This window comes from Symphalangus syndactylus, chromosome 2 (assembly GCF_028878055.3).
Source record: "Symphalangus syndactylus isolate Jambi chromosome 2, NHGRI_mSymSyn1-v2.1_pri, whole genome shotgun sequence".
NCBI lineage: Eukaryota > Metazoa > Chordata > Mammalia > Primates > Hylobatidae > Symphalangus > Symphalangus syndactylus.
Window position 1 is genome coordinate 43,664,227 of NC_072424.2, and position 19,189 is coordinate 43,683,415.

Genomic DNA, 19,189 nt, shown 5'->3' on the forward strand with positions numbered 1-19,189 from the left:
ATAACCGGAATATAATATTTAGAAAACAATTATACAAATGAACCCCAGGAAAATTTAAATGACTAATGGCCTCAACTCTTCACAGAGATCAACATACTGAAAGGAAACAGAGGAAATGGACTCTTCTTGATTACAGGAGATGAAAGTAACAGGATACTGAAAATATGTGCTTATTTCCTGACTGGAGAGTGAACTGCAAGAAAAAAGTGATTAAAATATTCTTTTAAAGTTGGGAAATTTTAAATAAAAGCTATATAGTAAATAATATTATTGTATTAATAACTCCACAGTATGAATGCTATTATTATTAGGTAGGAGAAAACCATTGTTATTGTGCTATACATACTGAAGTATTGAGGTGTAAATAGATGGATGGACAGATATCAAAGTAGATACATATACACACTGCCATATATACATATACATATGTGTGTGTAATGTTATTTATTTTTAAAAATTTTATAATAAAAATGTTAGGAAAAATTCTAACCCCTAAATTTTCATATAGCCTATAATTTTGTTTTTTAAAAATATCCCCTTTAATATTTATAAACAAGTACTATATTAAAATGTTATCAAGATACCAAAGCAGATTTATTTCAACAAATGTTACTTGAATAAGTAGAAATGTATAGACATTGAAGTATGACCACTATTACTTCATATTATGAAATAAAAATTAATTTGAAATATGTCATTTATCTAGATCTAAGAGCTAAAACAAAAAAATTCTGGGAATGTTGAAAGCCAGTCTTTGGAATCTTGTGCTGACAAATATTCTTTAAATACAACATAAAAGAACAAATCAATCGCACATCTTTGCAGAAAATTCTACTTGACAGGGATGTCTTATATTAGGCATCAATAAAAAATACTCCCTGCACAAGTCCATCCTGCCACCTGTTTTTGTATGGCATGTGAGCTAAAAGTATTTACATTGAACAAATGCAAATAAGAAACAATATTTTTGAAACAAACATTTTATAGGAAATTTACATTTGTTTCTATAAAAATTGGAACATATCAATCCTCATTCATTTGCAGATTGTTTATGACTGCTATCATGCTACAATAGCAGATGTCAAGAATTGCAACAAAAACCACATGGCCTGAGACGTCTAAAATATTTACTATCTGGCCCATTACAGGAACAGTTTGCCAACTCCTGTCTCAGACTATTATCTCCAGCTAGATAAGTGGATCCAACCTGTAGCAGAAGAACACATGTATCTGATTTGTAAAGAGGGTAGAATTGGCCACACAGTGCTGCACTTTTCTGTACTGGGCTATTCCACAAAGAAGGGATTCAATGGGTAATCCCCTTGGGCTCTGGCTTCTCAGGGCTCAAAAGATATCAGGCATAGCATGAGCTGCCCTGCATGTAGATGAATGAAGAAGCTCATCAGACACAGCATTCTCCTCCAGGAGGTCACCAAAGCTGATGCAGTGAACTGGGGAGACTGGCAACCCCTGCCTGATTCTTCAGTATATTTCTCATTTAGTTAGTTATAGGAGAAGAAGTAAGTTTCATTACCATTACCCTCAGACCCTAATTTTGAGAAATGAAAGTCTCCTGGTTATCTCCTGTGTTTGTGAAAACAGAGTGCATTGAAGTCTTTTCTCTTGTACTAAATCAGTAACCACTAGGGTAAGCCCCATAATCTCTAAGTAAATTATCAATTCTGTCTTCTTCAAAAGATGACATTAGTAATTGCAACCTTACCAAGTCTAGTTGCTTTTTCCCCTTGAAAATACACTTTCAGTTATATTATTTTTTATTTTACTAATAATATGTATTGGTTTTGATTGGAAAAGAGTAGGTTTGAGATGGCAACTGGAGTGTCTGGATAAATACAGAAGCCGTGTGATAGAAGGCACTAAAAAGCTACCAAGATAAAAATTGGTCTCAAGCTTCCAAAGGTAGGAGAACCTCAGAGAGCTAAGCTAACACTGACAATCAATTTTCAACTGGGTTCACATTATGTCCAATTCTGAATCATGACAACAGGTGTCATGTCATTATGACTGCCGATGGGAGAGGAATGAATCTTTCTTTGAAGAATATAAACATCCTCTGCAATTCTGCAATTTCTTACACATAACATCTGGTATTTAACCAAAAGTTATCAGGCATTTCAAAGATACAACTAAGTGATCACAAGAAGAAAAGTGGGGAGAGGGAATGGCAATAAAAACAGACTCACATTAGGAAACATTTCTTGCCTAGTTTTATAAGGCTGGCATAATCTTAATATCAAAAATCTTGAAAATTCTGAGAAAGAAAATTATAAACCAAATCTCTTGTGAATGTAAGCACTGAAGTCCTAAACAATATGAAGAAGGCCAGTTCATCTCTATGTGCATACTTATTTCTATTTAGTGAGAAATGTAAGCCCAATATATATAATCTGATGTTGTGTGGATATTTGTCCCCTACAAATCTCATGTTGAAATGTGATTCCCAATGTTGGAGGTGGGGTCTGGTGAGAAGTATTTAGGACATGGGAGTGAATTCTTCATGAGTGGCTTAAAGCTCTTCCCATGATAATAAGTGAGTTCATATTCTGTTAGTTCACACACAAGCTGGTTGTTTAAAGTCACTTCTACTCCTTTTTCTCTTACTCCCTCTCTTGCCATGTGACATGCTTGCTTCCCCTTCACCTTCTCCCATGATTGAAAGCTACCTGAAGTTCTCACTAGGAGTAGATGCCTGCCCCCATTATGCCTCTTGCACAGCCTGCAGAGCCAAGAGCCAAAATACAACTCTTTTATTTATAAATTACCTAGCTGAAGATATTCCTTTATAGCAATGGAAATGGACTAACACACAATTATATAAATAGATGCAGAGTCTTGATTTGATAAGATTTTACACACAATTATGACACATATATATGACAGTAAACTTCTCTAATCTGATAGAAAATATCTACCAAAATCTACTTCAAGCATCATTCTCAATATTGAAATAGAAAACTTCCACTTCTTCCTGCAGTTTAGAAATGAGAAACAAGGATCCCCACTGTCACCAATTCTATTCAATGCTCTCCTAGAAATTCTAGCTAATGCAACAATGAATGCAATAAAGAGACATTAAGCCCATGAGAAATGGAAAATAAGAAATAAAACAATATTAACTCAGATACAGTATAATGTACACAGAAATTACAATGAATCCAGAAATAAATTATGAATAGTGATTAGTAAATTTAGCAAAGTTGAGAGATTGACATCATCAGAATGATAAAATCTAGTTATGTTCCAAAACAAAAATATTGATTATCTAGGGAAAACCAAAGACTTGAAAGCCATGACAAAAAAATCACAACATTCCTGGTTAAATAAAAGAAACTTCAAACAAACTGGAAGATAATTATATTCAGGAATGGAAAGACTCAACGTGTCAAGATTCAGTTCTTTCCAAACTAGCCTATAAATTTAGTGTCACCCTGACAGAAATTCCAGCCCAAGGTTTTGGGAAATTGACAAACTAAAACCTTTAAAATTTATTTGGAAATATAAGCACCTAAGAGTAGCCAAACCAATCTTAAAGAAAGATAATAAATCTGGAGAACACACACTGCCAGACACTAGGACCTGTTACAAACCTTTATAGCCCCAAACTGGAAACAAGAGAAAGTCCAGTTAAGCTGCCATACCTATGAGTTATGCACTTCTCTCACCCGGTGATGGTAGAGGTTAAGAATGATACTATGAATTTGGGGACTTCTAAAACATGGAGTTGCAGTGTAGGAGAAACAAACTTACCTTGGGAATGAGATAGTTTCTGAATTTGATGTCACAGGTCACTGCATGGGGCAGGCTGGTAGGGAGGAGGTCAATGTATCTCTGGACCTCGTGCACCACAGCATCTGTGTAGGGCATGTGGCTCCTGTCCTGCATGCAGGGGCTCCGGTTTCTGCCAATCACACGTTCAATCTCTTCCTGGACTTTAGCTGATAAGACACAAGTAAAAACTGATGGAAAAGGAGAAAAATGACACATTTGTTGTAGCAATTCAGGGGTACATGAATCATGATGAAGGTATCCAAACATCATTATAAATTTAAATTATAGTGCTGGAAGTATATGCAAACTTAAAGAGAGGACAGGTACAGATGCACAAATGTGTAACTGCCATAAACTAGGCATTAAGAAAAATCTGTACACATATAAACAGACAAAATTCTCTTCAATAAAGGAAAACAGGAAGAAATGAAAGAAGGAAGAGAAGTCCACAAAACAACCAGAAAACAAATAACAAAAGGGCATGGGTAAGTCCTTACTTATCAATAATAACACTGAACGTAAATGGAATAAAATCTCCAATCAAAAGACATACTGACCTGTTACTGACCTGGATTGAAAAACAAGACCTATTAATCTGTTGCCTAAAAGAAACACACTTCACTTATAAAGACACACATAGGCTGAAAATAAAGGAATGGAATGAGACAGTATATGCCAATGGAAATGAAAAAAAGAGCATGAGTTACTATATTTAAAACAGACAAAGTATATTTCAAAACAAAAACTACAAGAAGACACAAAGAAGATCACTATTAGTGATAAAGTGGTCAGCTTGGCAAGAAGATCAAACAAGTTTAAATATATATGCAACCAACAATGGAGCACCCAGATATATAAAAGATATATAATTAGAACTAGAGAGAGATAGGCCCCAATATAATAATAGCTGGAGACTTCAACACCCCCCTTTCAGCATTGGACAGGTCATCCAGATAGAAAATCAACAAGGAAACATTGAACTTCATCTGCACTATAGATCAAATGGATCTAATAGATATTTGCAGGATATTTTATCCAACTGCTACAGAATACACATTCTTTTCCACAGCACATGGATTGTTATCAAGAATTGACCGTATGTTAGGTCACAAAACAAGTCTTAAAATATTCAAAGAAACTGAAATAATATCAAGCATCTTCTCTGACCACAATGTAATAAAACCAGCAATCAATAACAAGAGGAATTTTGGAAACTACACAAATAAACGGAAATTTAAAAATATGCTCATAAATGAACAGTGGGCCCATGAAGAGATTAAAAAGAAAATTGAAAAATTTCTTGAAACAAATGATAATGGAAACACAACATACCAAAACCTAGGGGCTACAGCAAGACCAGTACTAAGAGGGAAGTTTATAGCTACAAGAGCTTATATCAAAAAGGGAGAAAATTGACAAATAAACAATTTAATGATGCATCCTAAAGAATTAGAAAAGCAAAAGAAAATTAAAACCAAAATTAGTAGAAGAAAAGGAATAATAAAGATCAGAGCAGAAATAAATAAAATTTAAATGAAGAAAACAAAAGAAAAGATCGATGAAACAAAAAGTTGCTTTTTTGAGAAGTTAAACAAAATTGACAAACCTTTAGCCAGACTAAGAAAAAAAAAAAAACAGAGCAGGTTCAGATAAATAAAAAAAAATTAGAAAGGAGGCATTACAAGTGATACTGCAGAAATTCAAAGAATAATTAGTGGTTACTATGAACAACTATATGCCAATAAATTGGAAAATCTAGAAGAAATGGACAAATCCCTAGACAAATATGACCCATCGAGATTGAACCAGGAAGAAATCCAAAACCTGAACATGCAATAACCAGTAGCAAGATCAAATGAGAAGTAAAAAGTATCCCAGTGGAGAAAACCCCAAGACTGGCTAGCTTCACTGCTGAGTTTTACCAAACATTTAAAGAAGAACTAATACCAACCCTACTCAAACTATTCCAAAAAATAAAGAAGAAGAGAATATTTCCAATCTCATTCTATGAGGCCAGTATTACCCTGATACCAAAATCAGACTAAGACACATCAAAAAAAGAAAACTACAGGCCAATACACCTGATGAACACTAATGCAAAAATCTTCAACAAAATACTGGCAAACCAAATTCAACAATACAGTAAAAAGGTCATTCACAATGACCAAGTGGGATTTATCCCTAGGATGCAAGAATGGTTCAACCTGTGTAAATCAAGCAGTGTGATACATCATATCAACAGAATGAAGGATAAAAATTATATGATCATTTCAGTTCATGCTTAAAAAGTATTTGATAAAATTTAACATCCCTTCCTGATAAAAATTCATAAAAAAAAACTTGAGATATAAGGAACATACCTCAACATAGAAAAGCTACATGACAGACCCACAACTAGTACTATCCTGAATGGGGAAAACGGGAAGTCTTTCCTCTAAGATCAGGAACACAACAAGAATGCCTATCGTCACCATTGTTATTCATCATAGTACTGGATGACCTAGCAAGAGCAATCAGACAAGAGAAAGATATAAAGGCTATCCACATTGAAAAGGAAGAAGTCAAAATATCCTTGTGTGCAGGTGATATAACCTTATGGTAGGAAAAACTAAAGATTCCACAAGATAATTGTTAGAACTGATGAACAAATTCAGTAAAGTTGAAGGATACACTATCAACATAAAAATCAGTAGTGTTGTTATATGCCAACAGTGAAAAAAAGAAAAAGAAATTTAAAAAATAATCCCATTGAAAATAGCCATACATAAAATTAAATAACTAGGATTAATTTAACCAAAGAACTGAAAGATCTCTATAATGAAAACTATAAAACATCGAGGAAAGAAATTTAAGAGGACCCAACAAACAGAAAAATATTTCATGTTCATGGATTGGAAAAATCAATATTGTTAAAGTGCCCATACTATCAAAACAATCTACAGATTCAATAAAATTCCTATCAAAATATCAATGGCATTCTTCACAGAAATAGAAAAAATAAATCCTAAAATGTATATGGACCCACAAAAGACCCAGAATAGTCAAAACTATCCTAAGCAAAAAGAACAAAACTGGAGGAATCACATTATCTCACTTCAAATTAAACTACAGAGCTGTACTAACTAAAACAGCATAGTACTGACATAAAAACGAACACATGGACCAATGGAACAGAATATAGAATTCAGAAACAAGTTCACATATCTAGAGTTAACTCATTTTTGACAAAGGGGCTGATATGGTTTGGCTGTGTCCCTACCCCAAATCTCATCTTGAATTGTAATAATCCCCACAAGTCAAGGGGGGGCCAGGTAGGGATCATTGAATCATGGGGGTGGTTTCCTCCATACTTTTCTCATGGTAGTGAATACATCTCACAACATCTGATGGTTTTATAAATGTGAGTTCCCCGGCAAAGCTGTCTGCCTGCTGCCATGTAAGACATGACTTTCCTCCTCATTCATCTTCTGCCATGATTGTGAGGCCTCTCCAGCCGTGTGGAACTGTGAGTCCATTAAACTTCTTTCCTTTATAAATTACCCAGTCTTGTGTATGGCTTTATTAGAAGCGTGAGCACAGACTAACACAGCTGCGAAGAATGTACACTGGGGGAAAGACAGTCTCTTCAATAAATGTGCTGGGAAAATTTAATATCCTACACAGAAGAATGAAACTGGACTCATATCTCTTGCCATATACAAAAATCAACTCAAAACGGATTAAAGACTTAAATCTAAGACCTCAGACTGTGGAACTACTATAGGAAAACACTAGGGAAAATCTCCAGGACATTGGTCTAGGCAAAAATTTTTTGAACAATACCCTACAAGCACAGGCATTCAAAGCAAACATGAACAAATGGGATCACATCAAGTTAAAAAGCTTCTGCACAGCCAAAGATACAATCAACAAAGGGAAGGGACAACCCACAGAATGGAGAGAAATATTTGCAAACTATTCACCTGACAAGAGATTAATAACCAGAATATATAAGAAATTCAAGCAACTTTATGGAAAAAAAAATCTCATAATCCAATCCAAAAGTGGGCAAAAGATTTGAATAGACGTTTCTCAAAAGAAGATATATAAATGGGTAACAGGCATACAAAAAGGTGGTCAACACCACTGATCATCAGAGAAATATAAATCAAAACTACAATGAGATGTTGTCTCACTCCAGTTAAAATGGTTTATATCCAAAAGACAGGCAATAATAAGTGCTGGTGAGGATGTGGAGATAAGTGGACCCTCGTACAATGTTGGTGGGAATGCAAATTAGTATGACCTCTATGGAGACCTGTTTGAATGTTCCTCAAAACACTAAAAATAAAGCGACCATATGATCCAACAACCCTACTGCTTGGTATATACCCAAAAGAAAGGAAATAAGTATATCAAAGAGGTATCTGCACTCTTATGTTTGTTCCAGCACTGTTTACAATAGCTAAGACTTCGAAACAACCTAAATACGCATCAACAGACAAATGTATAAAGGAAATGTAGTACATATACACAATGTAGTTCTATTCAGCCATAAAAAGAATGAGATTCAGTCATTTGCAACAACATGAAGGGAACTGGAGAGCATTACATTAAGTGAAATAAGCCAGGCACAGAAAGATGAACATAGCATGTTCTCACTTATTTATGGGATCTAAAAATAAAAGAATTGAACTAATGGACATAAAGTGTAGAACGATGGTTACCAGAGACTCAAAAGGGTAATGGTGCGGGAGGGGAGGTGGAGATGAATAAGATCTACTATATGATAGCACAAAAGGGTGACTATGGTCAATAATAACTTAATTGTATGTTTTAAAATAACTTAAAGAGTGTAATTGAATTGTTTGTAACTCAAAGAATAAATGCTTGAGGGAATAGGTACCCCATTCTCCATGACATGCTTATTTCACATTGCCTGCCTGTATCAAAACATCTCATGTACCCCCAAACATATTGATATATACCTACTTTGTACGCATAAAAATTAAAAAAGATAAACGATAAATCTGTATATACATATACATTAGTATATATGATAACTAATACAAATAAAAATAATAAAATGTTTGAAAACATAAAGTAAGCATATAATTTAGTCATGAAATTACTGTCTTGGAAAAAAACGGATTAATTTCATATCAAAATAACATGTTGCTTAAACATTAAATTATACTATCAGATTTATGTATATATATGACTGTATTTGTGCATCTGTGTGTGGGAGGGGTCACAAATTGCAATAGTATTCTCTTCATGCTCACACTTTCCAAATCCACCACTTTGAACATTCTAGCAGCTTCTTCTGAATATACATTCACATTTTTAAACACTCTGTTTCTAATTCTTACTTATCTTTTTGTAGATTATATTTAATAATTTTTTATTATGAGAGATGAGAATTTTAATCTCTGTCTTCTCCTCATATTTGAACACACCCTCAGATAGACACATTCACTTTTCCACACTTTTTCCAGAATATATTTAGATGACAATTTTTATGATATCAGTATTCATTGCTTACATCATTCTGATTACACAAATATGGTTCTCTGGTAAGACAGCTATGATTACATTTTATTTTTAGTACTTTCCTGGGCTTAACAATGTCTCTTTATTTCAATTTGTAATTTTCTGTTTCCCAAGTTAGAATTATTTACAAATGTTCCAGCAGATGTTTGAAACTCCTTTTTTAGTTATTGGAAACTCTCATAAAATCTGTCACATCCCTTTTGTTCTTGCTGTCTCATCTCACTTCTGAATTATCCACCAGGTCCATTCTGAAGTAGTTGTTTTCTAGGTCTGGTGCTAGGCAGCCTCCCTGACACTCTCATTCTCCTACATGAGGTTTCCTGATTGCTGGAGCTCAGGACTTTCTCTAATAAAGTCTTGGGCATTTGAATAAAGCACATTCTCCAGTATTTTTCCGAGAAAGGGAAAATGGTAAAATTTTTGGCAAACATGCACATCTGAAAACACTCTGCTTTTATTAATATACAAGAAAATATTAATAGTTCTTCTTGAGAATTCTTAATCCTAATTCTTTCAATATAACCTGGTACGCTCTGAAAGCTTTTGTGATTTTCCCTTTAATTCTCATGTCCTGAAATTCCATAACCCCGTATCTAGCAGTATATGTTTTCATTTCATTCACTCTGTTGGATATTGAAGAGAATTGTCTGTTAAGATGGCAAAAGAAAAATGCCATTTCTCTAGATCATTCCCTTTCTGTAGGATAAAGCTAGCTGCTGAATTTTAGGAGGCAAGATGAATAAAAGAGCTAAGAGTCTCTGAATTCAAGGAATGGACCAGTACCAAACCTGCCTTTCTAGCCTACACCTCATGCCTTTTCTGGCACTGCTGTGTGTCTCTGAGTACAGGGCTTCTTAAGCTCAGTTTCTCTAGAGAGTGAGCCTCCTTCTTCTTGTGGGAGGAAATCAGTTACCTGATGAAAAGAGTTGTGGAGGAAACATAGGCAGGGAGAGCCTCCTTTTTCAGCCTCATTCTCCACCATGCTTGACCCTTGGTACTTCCAAATACCAATATTGAGGGGATTTAAGGGATGTTGATTAACTTTTCATCCTTGAAAAATTTTTCTCTTCTGACCTTTTGGTTATAAGTTTACCCTCTCTGTACAGATTTATCATTCCTCTATATGCTCTCTGTGTTTTAGAAATTTGTTAAAGTCTTCTTGACTATTTCCTGTACTCTTCCTACCTTAAAGGACCTAAATGTCTAATATCCAAAATCTAAATATGCATCAACAGACAAAATCTATAAAAAACTTAAATCAACAAGCAAAAAAACAAAAAAAAATCAGTTAAAAATGGCCAAAAGACATGAACAGCCACTTCTCAAAAGATGACACACAAGCAGCCAACAAACATATGAAAAAATGCTCAACATCACTAATCATCAGAGAAATCCAAATCAAATCACAATGAGGTACCATCTCACAGCAGTCAGAATAGCAATTATTAATATTAAAAAGTCCAAAAACAGCAGATGCTGATGAGGTTGCAGAGAAATGGAAATGCTTTTACGCTGTTGGTGGGTATGCAAACTAGTTCAGCCACTGTGGAAACTAGTTTGGATATTTCTGAAAGAACTTAAAATAGAACTACCAATTGACCCAGCAATCCCACTATGGAGTATATGCCCCCAAAATATTCATTCTGTCAATAAGACACACACCCCAATATGTTCACTGCAGTGCTATTCAGAATAGCGAAGAAATGGAATCAACTTATGTGCCCATCAACAGTGGATTGTATAGGGAAAATGTAGCAAATATACACTGATATGGTTAGGCTGTGTCCCCACCCAAATCTCATCTTGAATTGTAGCTCCCATAATTCCCACATGTCACGGGAGAGACTCGACGTGAGGTAATTTAATCGTGGAGGCAGGACTTTCCCATGCCATTCTCGTGATAGCGAATAAGTCTCTATCAGAGACTTATTGTGAGGCCTTTCCAGCCGTGTGGAATTGAGAGTCCATTAAACCTCTTTCCTTTATGAGTTACCCTGTCTCAGGTATGTCTTTATTAGCAGCATGAGAACAGACTAGTACATACATAATGGAATGTTATGCAGCCATAAGAAAGAACAAAAGTTATGTCTTTGGCAGCATTATAGATGAAGCAGGAGGCCATTATCCTAAGCAATCTAATACAAGAACAGAAAACCAAATACCACATGTTCTCACTTATAAGTGTGAGGTAAGCATTGAATACACAAGAACTTAAAGGTGGGAACAATAGACATTGAGGATCACTAGATGGGGGAGGGAGGGAAGGGATGTGGGTTGGAGAACCATTCTGTTGGGTACTGTGCTTACTGTCAGTGTGACAGAATAGCTGGGACCCCAAGCCTCAGTGTTACACAACTTACCTATGTAACAAACCTGTATTTGTACTCTTTAATCTATAATAAAATTTGACAAAAAACCTTCTAGAACTCTAAAGGCTAGTAACTGTTAAAAACAAAAGCCTAAGTCTTATTTATAATTAGGTTACTGTCATTTCAATGGGGGATACTGACATAGGAGAAAAAAAGAATATTTCTTATCTGCAGCATAACCAAAAGTCCTTAAAAGTAAATTTCTAAAGTAAAGTTGTTCATAAAAGATAAAATTATTGACTTCCTCAAAAAAATCTTATTTTGTCCAACACCAATTTCATGGAAACTGTCTCAGGTACATATTCTGCCTAAATGGAACATTCTTTATATACCTCTCCTAGTAAACAGAATCACCTTTCTTATGAATCTAACTTTTTAGAGTACTTATCAGACTAGGAATTTTCTCAGGCAGACTCACTACATTTTTAGGATTACCATTTATCCTTCAATAAGGAGAGTTTCCAGTTTCCCTACTCCAGCATTCGAACCTGAAATTTTGAGAATGAGAAAAGTTATCTTTAAGAATATACTTGCCATTTAAAATGGCCTTCTCATAATAAAACAAACATGCAGTCCCAGGCCAGTTTATCCTGTCTCTTCCTGACATAAATCCAGACACATTGGACCAGAGCTCTATTGCTTTTGCTACTGCTATGCTGTCTTCATTTCTCTCAGTTATCTTCCTCTACTGTGCAAAGATATCCCTTTTATCTTTTCTTTTTCTTTTTTTCTTTTTTTTTTCTTTCTGAGACAGAGTCTCACTCTGTTTCCCAGACTGTAGTATAGTGGCACAATCTTGGCTCACTACAACTTCCGCCACCTGGGTTCAAGTGATTCCGGTGCCTCAGCCTCTCGAGTAGCTGGGATTACAGCCATGTGCCACCATGCCCAGCTAAGTTTTATATTTTTACTAGAGATGGGATTTGGCCATGTTGGCCAGGCTGGTCTTGAACTCCTGGCCTCAAGTGATCCACCCTCCTCAGCCCCCCAAAGTGCTGGGATTACAGGTGTGAGCCACCATGCCAGGCCAAGATATCCCATTTTAATCACCGTTAGTTTGAAACAGATTACAGCTGGAAGCACAGAAGTTTAAATAATGAAGCTTCTCTAAGAGAAACAGGAAGGAGGACACTAGCAACACCTTCCCAAAATCTTTTCTGAAAATTAATTAAATTATCATCTGTGATTATACCTGTGACCTCTGGGTGCTTCAGCAGGAGAAGGAGAGCATATCTCAGGGTTGTGCTTGTCGTCTCTGTCCCAGCTCCAAACAAGTCAGCTGCAGTGTTTTCCAAGCCTTCAATAGTAAATTCAGATGTGTGGTTGTGCTTTTCCTAGGAATGATTTGATTCAATTATCTGACAAATTATTTACCAGCATATTTGATTACAGTGAATTCAAAATTACTCACATAGTTTTATAGTTACCAACATAGAAACTGGAAAGTACAGTACTAGAAAAAAAATACTGCTTGTATAGCAGAGGCTGTAGGACAACTTGCCCAAACTTTATTTCCTACCCCCTTATTCCATGCTTGCCTAAAAATTCCATTCCCCAGGCTCTTTGCAGCTAGCTGAGTCACACAGCAATTTTTTTTTTGCTAAAAAATAGAAGCAGAAGTTCTCTAGGTCCACTTCCTCTATTTCCTCTTTCATACTCAAAACACAAATGTGAAGTATGAGGTAGAGTAGACCCAATCCTGAGATTTAATCATGAAAATGTAGGTCTGTATACTAAATTTAGTGGGAAAAAGGAAGGCACTTGACTCTCTGCTGCGTTGGGCTGCTGTATTATCCTAGATTGCCCCACCAAGAGAATCTCTGTATTTGAGATAATAAAGACATTATGTGTTAGAGCCATTATTACCTGAAGACAACCACAATCTAAATTAGTAAAAAAGGTAAATTAGGGCCATATGATTAGATACTGTGAGCCTGAATCAAGAGTCTGTAATTATATTTTTCTGTCAGAAAGGTACATGGACTCAATATTGCCTCCAGATTCATTATAAAGTTGAAATTTTGTAAAAAAAAATATGAAAAAAGCAATATGACAGCAAAACCTAGGATAAATTATAGAGGAAGAGAATAGGTTTACAGTGACAAGATGGGCCCACATTATTATAATCTAGATGGAAGGCAACAGACAACTTGTTCTAGGGTGCAGTAGTGCAGGAATAAACAAAAATATACAAAGTGAAGAGAAAGAACAATGATGAAGATGGAGAATAAAGGGATTAATTGCCACAGGGGATAAAGGAGAGAATAAGGGTACTGCATATGCCAAGGCTTAGAGACTGGAATTCTCATAATTTGGAAGTTAGGAGAAAGAAAGCAATGGATAAGGAATACTTAGTTGAAAGAGATCATCAATATACAAAACATATTACTTTTTAACCAGTCTCTAGGCCAGCAGCAATAAATTAATGATGCTTTCAGAGTCTCCAAGTGATGTGTGTCATGTTGAATATTGTGTAATCAACACCACTGAAATAGACTACATCCTCTCAACATGTCTACTTACTAGATGAAGACAGTCCTCTCCCTTGGTAACATCAGCTTCATACAGTTTTCTAAGCTTGTCATGTTAAAATTACTCTTAAGTAAGAACAGTGCACTCACAAACCAGTATCAACATTTCCATCTGTTGACTCGAGCTTGGTTATTTAGCAGTTATGCACCTATCCTATTAATGATAGTAGCCATATTCTACTTTCTGGGCTCAAATCTAAAGAGCACCCCTTTTACCTCAGAGTCAGGCCAGGGCATTATTCTCCACCTCACCCTCAGGAACAGACTCACAGCTACAACTCAGCCTGTGGGCTTCAGCTGCTAGGGTGTGCTGGAGTCACAGATCTTGGCTCTGTGGGCAATCTACATTCAACCCTGCCACAGAGAGTGAACCTTTCCCCCAAGGCCCAGGTGTCACAATACATGATTAAAAGACTCTGAGTCTAGAGTGATGCTTCTATGACAACTTCAAGGACCTGTACTTGTAACACAGCACCAATGCAGCTGCATGTATGCCATGTCAGAGCTGACATCAAACGGAATTCCTTAGGCTAAGTCATCCCAATTTTAGGAACATTAAAATAGGAGGATGCCCAAATACTTTGATGCCAAGGACATTAATAACCTACACTACTCCTGATACTGCTGCAACCTTCTACAGCCTAGGCCACTGAGGCACCCAAAATTATTGCTGATGTTGACCACAGCTAGAGAAACTACACAGATACTATCACACTGCATCTATTCAAAAACTGAGTTACCCACTCTTCATCACCTGCACACAAACACTCAACTTCAGATGAAAGTCTTTCTCTATGAAATCCACTCTACAAACTGGAATAGCCATTGTCCCACTACATGAATAGACATCAAAGCAGGGACACAACATGAAATATCAAGAAATATGACACCACCAAAAAGACATAATAACTCTCAAATAACAGAACTCGATGAAAATAAAATCAACAAATATTCAAAAAAGGAATTCAAAATAATTACCTTGAAGATCTCAATAATGGGGGTGGCTAGCAAGATGGCCGAATCGGAAGAGTTTCAGTCTGCAGCTCCCAGCAAGATCAACAAAGAAGGCAGATAATTTCTGCATTTCCAACTGAGGTACCCAGCTCATCTTATTGGGACTGTTTAGACAGTAGGTACAGCCCACGGAGGGCAAGCTGAAGCAGAGTGGAGTGTCGCCTCACCTGGGAACCCCAAAGGGTCAGGGAACTCCCTCCCCTAGCCAAGGGAAGCAGTGAGGGACTGTGCCATGAAGAATAGTGCACTCTGGCCCAGATACTACGCTTTTCCCTTGGTCTTCACAACCTGCAGACCAGGAGATTCCCTCAGGTGCCTACACCACAAGGGCACTGGGTTTCAGGCACAAAACTGGGCAGCCATTTGCATAGACACCGAGCTAGCTGCAGGAGACTTTTTTCATACCCCAGTGGCACCTGGAATGCCAGTGAGACAGAACTTTTCACTCACCTGGAAAGGGGGCTGAAGCCAAAGAGCCAAGTGGTCTTGCTCAGCAGATCCCATCCCCATGGAGCCCAGCAAGCTAAGATCCACTGGCTTGAAATTCTCGCTGCCAGCAAAGCAGTCTGAAGTTTACCTGGGATGCACGAGTTTGGTGGGGGAAGGGGTATCTGCCATTACTAAGGTTGAGTAGGTGATTTTCCCCTCACAGTGTAAACAAAATGGCTGGGAAGTTTGGACTGGCCAGAGACCAATGCAGCTCAGCAAAGCAGCTGTAGCCAGACTGCCCCTCTAGATTCCTCCTCTCTGGGCAGGGCATCTCTGAAAAAAAGGGTGGCAGCCCCAGTCACGGGCTTATAGGTAAAACTACCATCTCATTGGGGCAGAGCACATGGGGGAAGGGGCAGCTGTGGGTGCAGCTTCAGCAGACTTAAACACTCTGGCATGCTGGCTCTGAAGAGAGCAGCAGATCTATCAGCACAGTGCTTGAGCTCTACTAAAGGACACACTCAAGTGGGTCCCTGACCCTCGTGGCTCCTGATGGGAGACAGCTCCAAGCAGGGGTTAACAGACACCTCAGAAAGGAGAGCTCTGGCTGGCATCTGGTGGGTGCCCCAATGAGACAAACTTCCAGAGGAAGGAACAGACAGCAGTCTTTGTGCTCTGCAGCTTCTGCTGCTGATACCCAAGCAAGCAGGATCTGGAGTCGACCTCCAGCAAACCCCAGCAGATCTGCAGCAAAGGGGTTTGACTGTTAGAAGGAAAACTAACAAACCGAAAGCAATAGCAACAACACCAACAGAGGATGTCCACACAAAAACCCCATTGGAAGGTCACCAACATCAAAGACCAAAGGTAGATAAATCAATGAAGATGAGGAAAAACCAGTGCAAAAAGGCTAAAAATTCAAAAAACCAGAACACCTCTTCTGCTCCAAAGAATCATGACTCCTCACCAGCAGGAAACAAAACTGGACAGAGAATGAGTTTGATGAATTGACAGAAGTAGGCTTCAGCAGGTGGGTAATAACAAACTCCTCTGAGAGAAAGGAGCATGTTCTAACCCAATGCAAGGGAGCTAAGAACCTTGACAAAAGGTTAGACGAATGGCTAACTTGAACAACCAGTTTAGAGAAGACCATAAATGACCTGATGGAGCTGAAAAACAAAGCACAAGAACTTTATGAAACATACATAAGTATCAACAGCTGAATTGATCAAGTGGAAGAAAGGATATCAGAGATGAAAGATCAATTTAATGAAATAAAGCCTGAACACAAAATTGGAGAAAAAAAATGAAAAGGAATGCACAAAGCATCCAAGAAATATGGGAACATGTGAAAAGACCAAACCTACGTTTGATTGGTGTACCTGAAATTGACGGGGAAAAGGGAACCAAATTGGGATACACTCTTCAGGATATTATCCAGGAGAACTTCCCCAATCTAGCAAGGCAGGCCAACATTCGAATTCAGAAAAAACAAAGACCACCACAAAGATACTTCTCGAGAACAGTAACCCCAAGACATAAAACCATCAGATTCACCAAGGTTGAAATGAAGGAAAAAATGTTAAGGGCAGCCAGAGAGAAAGGTCAGGTTACCTACAAAGGGAAGCCCATCAGACTAACAGCTGATCTCTCTGCAGAAACCCTGCAAGCCAGAAGAGACTGGGGGCCAATATTCATCATTCTTAAAGAAAAGAATTTTCCACCCAGAATTTTATATCCAGTCAAACTAAGCTTCATAAGCAAAGGAGAAATAAAATCCTTTACAGACAAGCAAATGCCAAGAGATTTTGTCACCACCAGGCCTGCCTTACAAGAGCTCCTGAAGGAAGCACTAAATATGGAAAGTAAGAATCGGTACCAGCTACTGCAAAAACATACCAAATTGTAAAGGCCATTGACACTATAAAGAAACTGCATCAACTAATGGGCAAAATAACCAGCTGGCATCATAATGACAGGATCAAATTCACACATAACAATATTAACCTTAAATGTAAATGGGCTAAATGCCCCAGTTAAAAGACACAGACTGGCAAACTGGATAAAGAGTCAAGACCCATCAGTGTTCTGCATTCAGGAGACACATCTCATGTACAAAGACACACCTAGGCTCAAATTAAAGGGATGGAAGAAGATTTACCAAGAAATTAGAAAGCAAAAAAAAGCAGAGGTTGAAATCCTAGTTTCTGATAAGACAGACTTTAAACCAACAAAGATAAAAAAAAAGACAAAGAAGGGCATTACATAATGGTAAAGTGATCAATGCAACAAGAAGAGCTAACTATCCTAAGTGTATATATACCCAATACAGGAGCACCCAGATTCATAAAGCAAGTCCTTAGAGACCTACAAAGAGACTTAGACTCCCAAACAACAATAATGGGAGACTTTAACACCCCACTCTCAATATTAGACAGATCAGTGAGACAGAAAATTAACAAGGATAGCCAGGTCTTGAACTCAGCTAGCAAGACTAATAAAGAAGAGAAAAGAATCAAATAGATACAATAAAAAATAATAAAGGGGATATTACCCCTGACCCCACAGGAATACAAACTACCATCAGAGAATACTAAAAACACCTCTATGCAAATAAACTGGAAAATCTAGAATAAATGGATAAATTCCTTCACACATACACCCTCCCAAGACTAAACCGGGAACAGAAAACCAAACACCACATATTCTCACCTATAATTGGGAGTTGAACAATGAGAACAGATGGACACAGGGAGGGGAACATCACACACCAGGGCCTGTCGAGGGGTTGGGGGGCAAGGGGAGGGACAGCATTAGGAGAAATACCTAATGTAGATGACATGTTGTTGGGTGCAGCAAACCACCATGGCACATGTATACCTATGTAACAAACCTGCATGTTCTCCACATGTATCCCAGAACTTAGAGTGCAATAAAGAAAAGAAATAGCAGAATAGATAGTAGAGGTAGAGAAGTAAGGGAGATAGCGAGAAGTTGTTAACAAATACAAAAGTTCAGCTATATAAAAGGAATAAGTTATAGTATTATATAGCAGTATAGGGTGACCATAATTAACAACACTTTATTGTATATTTTAAAAGAGCTAGAAGACTAGATTTTTAATGTTTCCAGCACAAGGAAATGAAAAACATTTGAGGTTATAGATATGTTAATCATCCTGCTCGATCATTACACATTGTATACATGTACTGAAATATTACAGTACACCCCATAAATATGTACAATTGTTGTGCCCACTAAAATAATAAATTATATGGGGGGTGGAGCCAGGATGGCCGAATAGGAACAGCTCCGGTCTCCAGCTCCCAGTCTGAGTGACACAGAAGATGGGTGATTTCTGCATTTCTGTTTGAGGTACCGGTTTCATCTCACTAGGGAGTGCCAAACAGTGAGTGCAGGACAGTTGGTGCAGTGCACCATGCATGAGCCAAAGCAGGGCGAGGCATTGCCTCACTCGGGAAGTGCAAGGGGTCAGGGAGTTTCCTTTCCTAGTCAAAGAAAGGG

At 37.3% G+C, this 19,189-nt stretch overlaps 1 protein-coding gene across 3 annotated transcripts in view; it reads right to left on the bottom strand.

Annotated features, from left to right (window-relative positions):
• LOC129468897 (cytochrome P450 2C9) overlaps positions 1-19,189 on the bottom strand; it is a 47,448-nt gene that overhangs the window by 12,008 nt on the left and 16,251 nt on the right. For all 3 annotated transcript variants that reach the window (XM_055254844.2, XM_055254851.2, XM_055254859.2), the window contains 2 exons: positions 12,883-13,024; positions 3,769-3,956 (listed from right to left, as the gene is read on the bottom strand). In XM_055254844.2, coding sequence (XP_055110819.1) covers positions 3,769-3,956; positions 12,883-13,024 — 330 coding nt within the window. The remainder of the gene's footprint in view (positions 1-3,768; positions 3,957-12,882; positions 13,025-19,189) is intronic.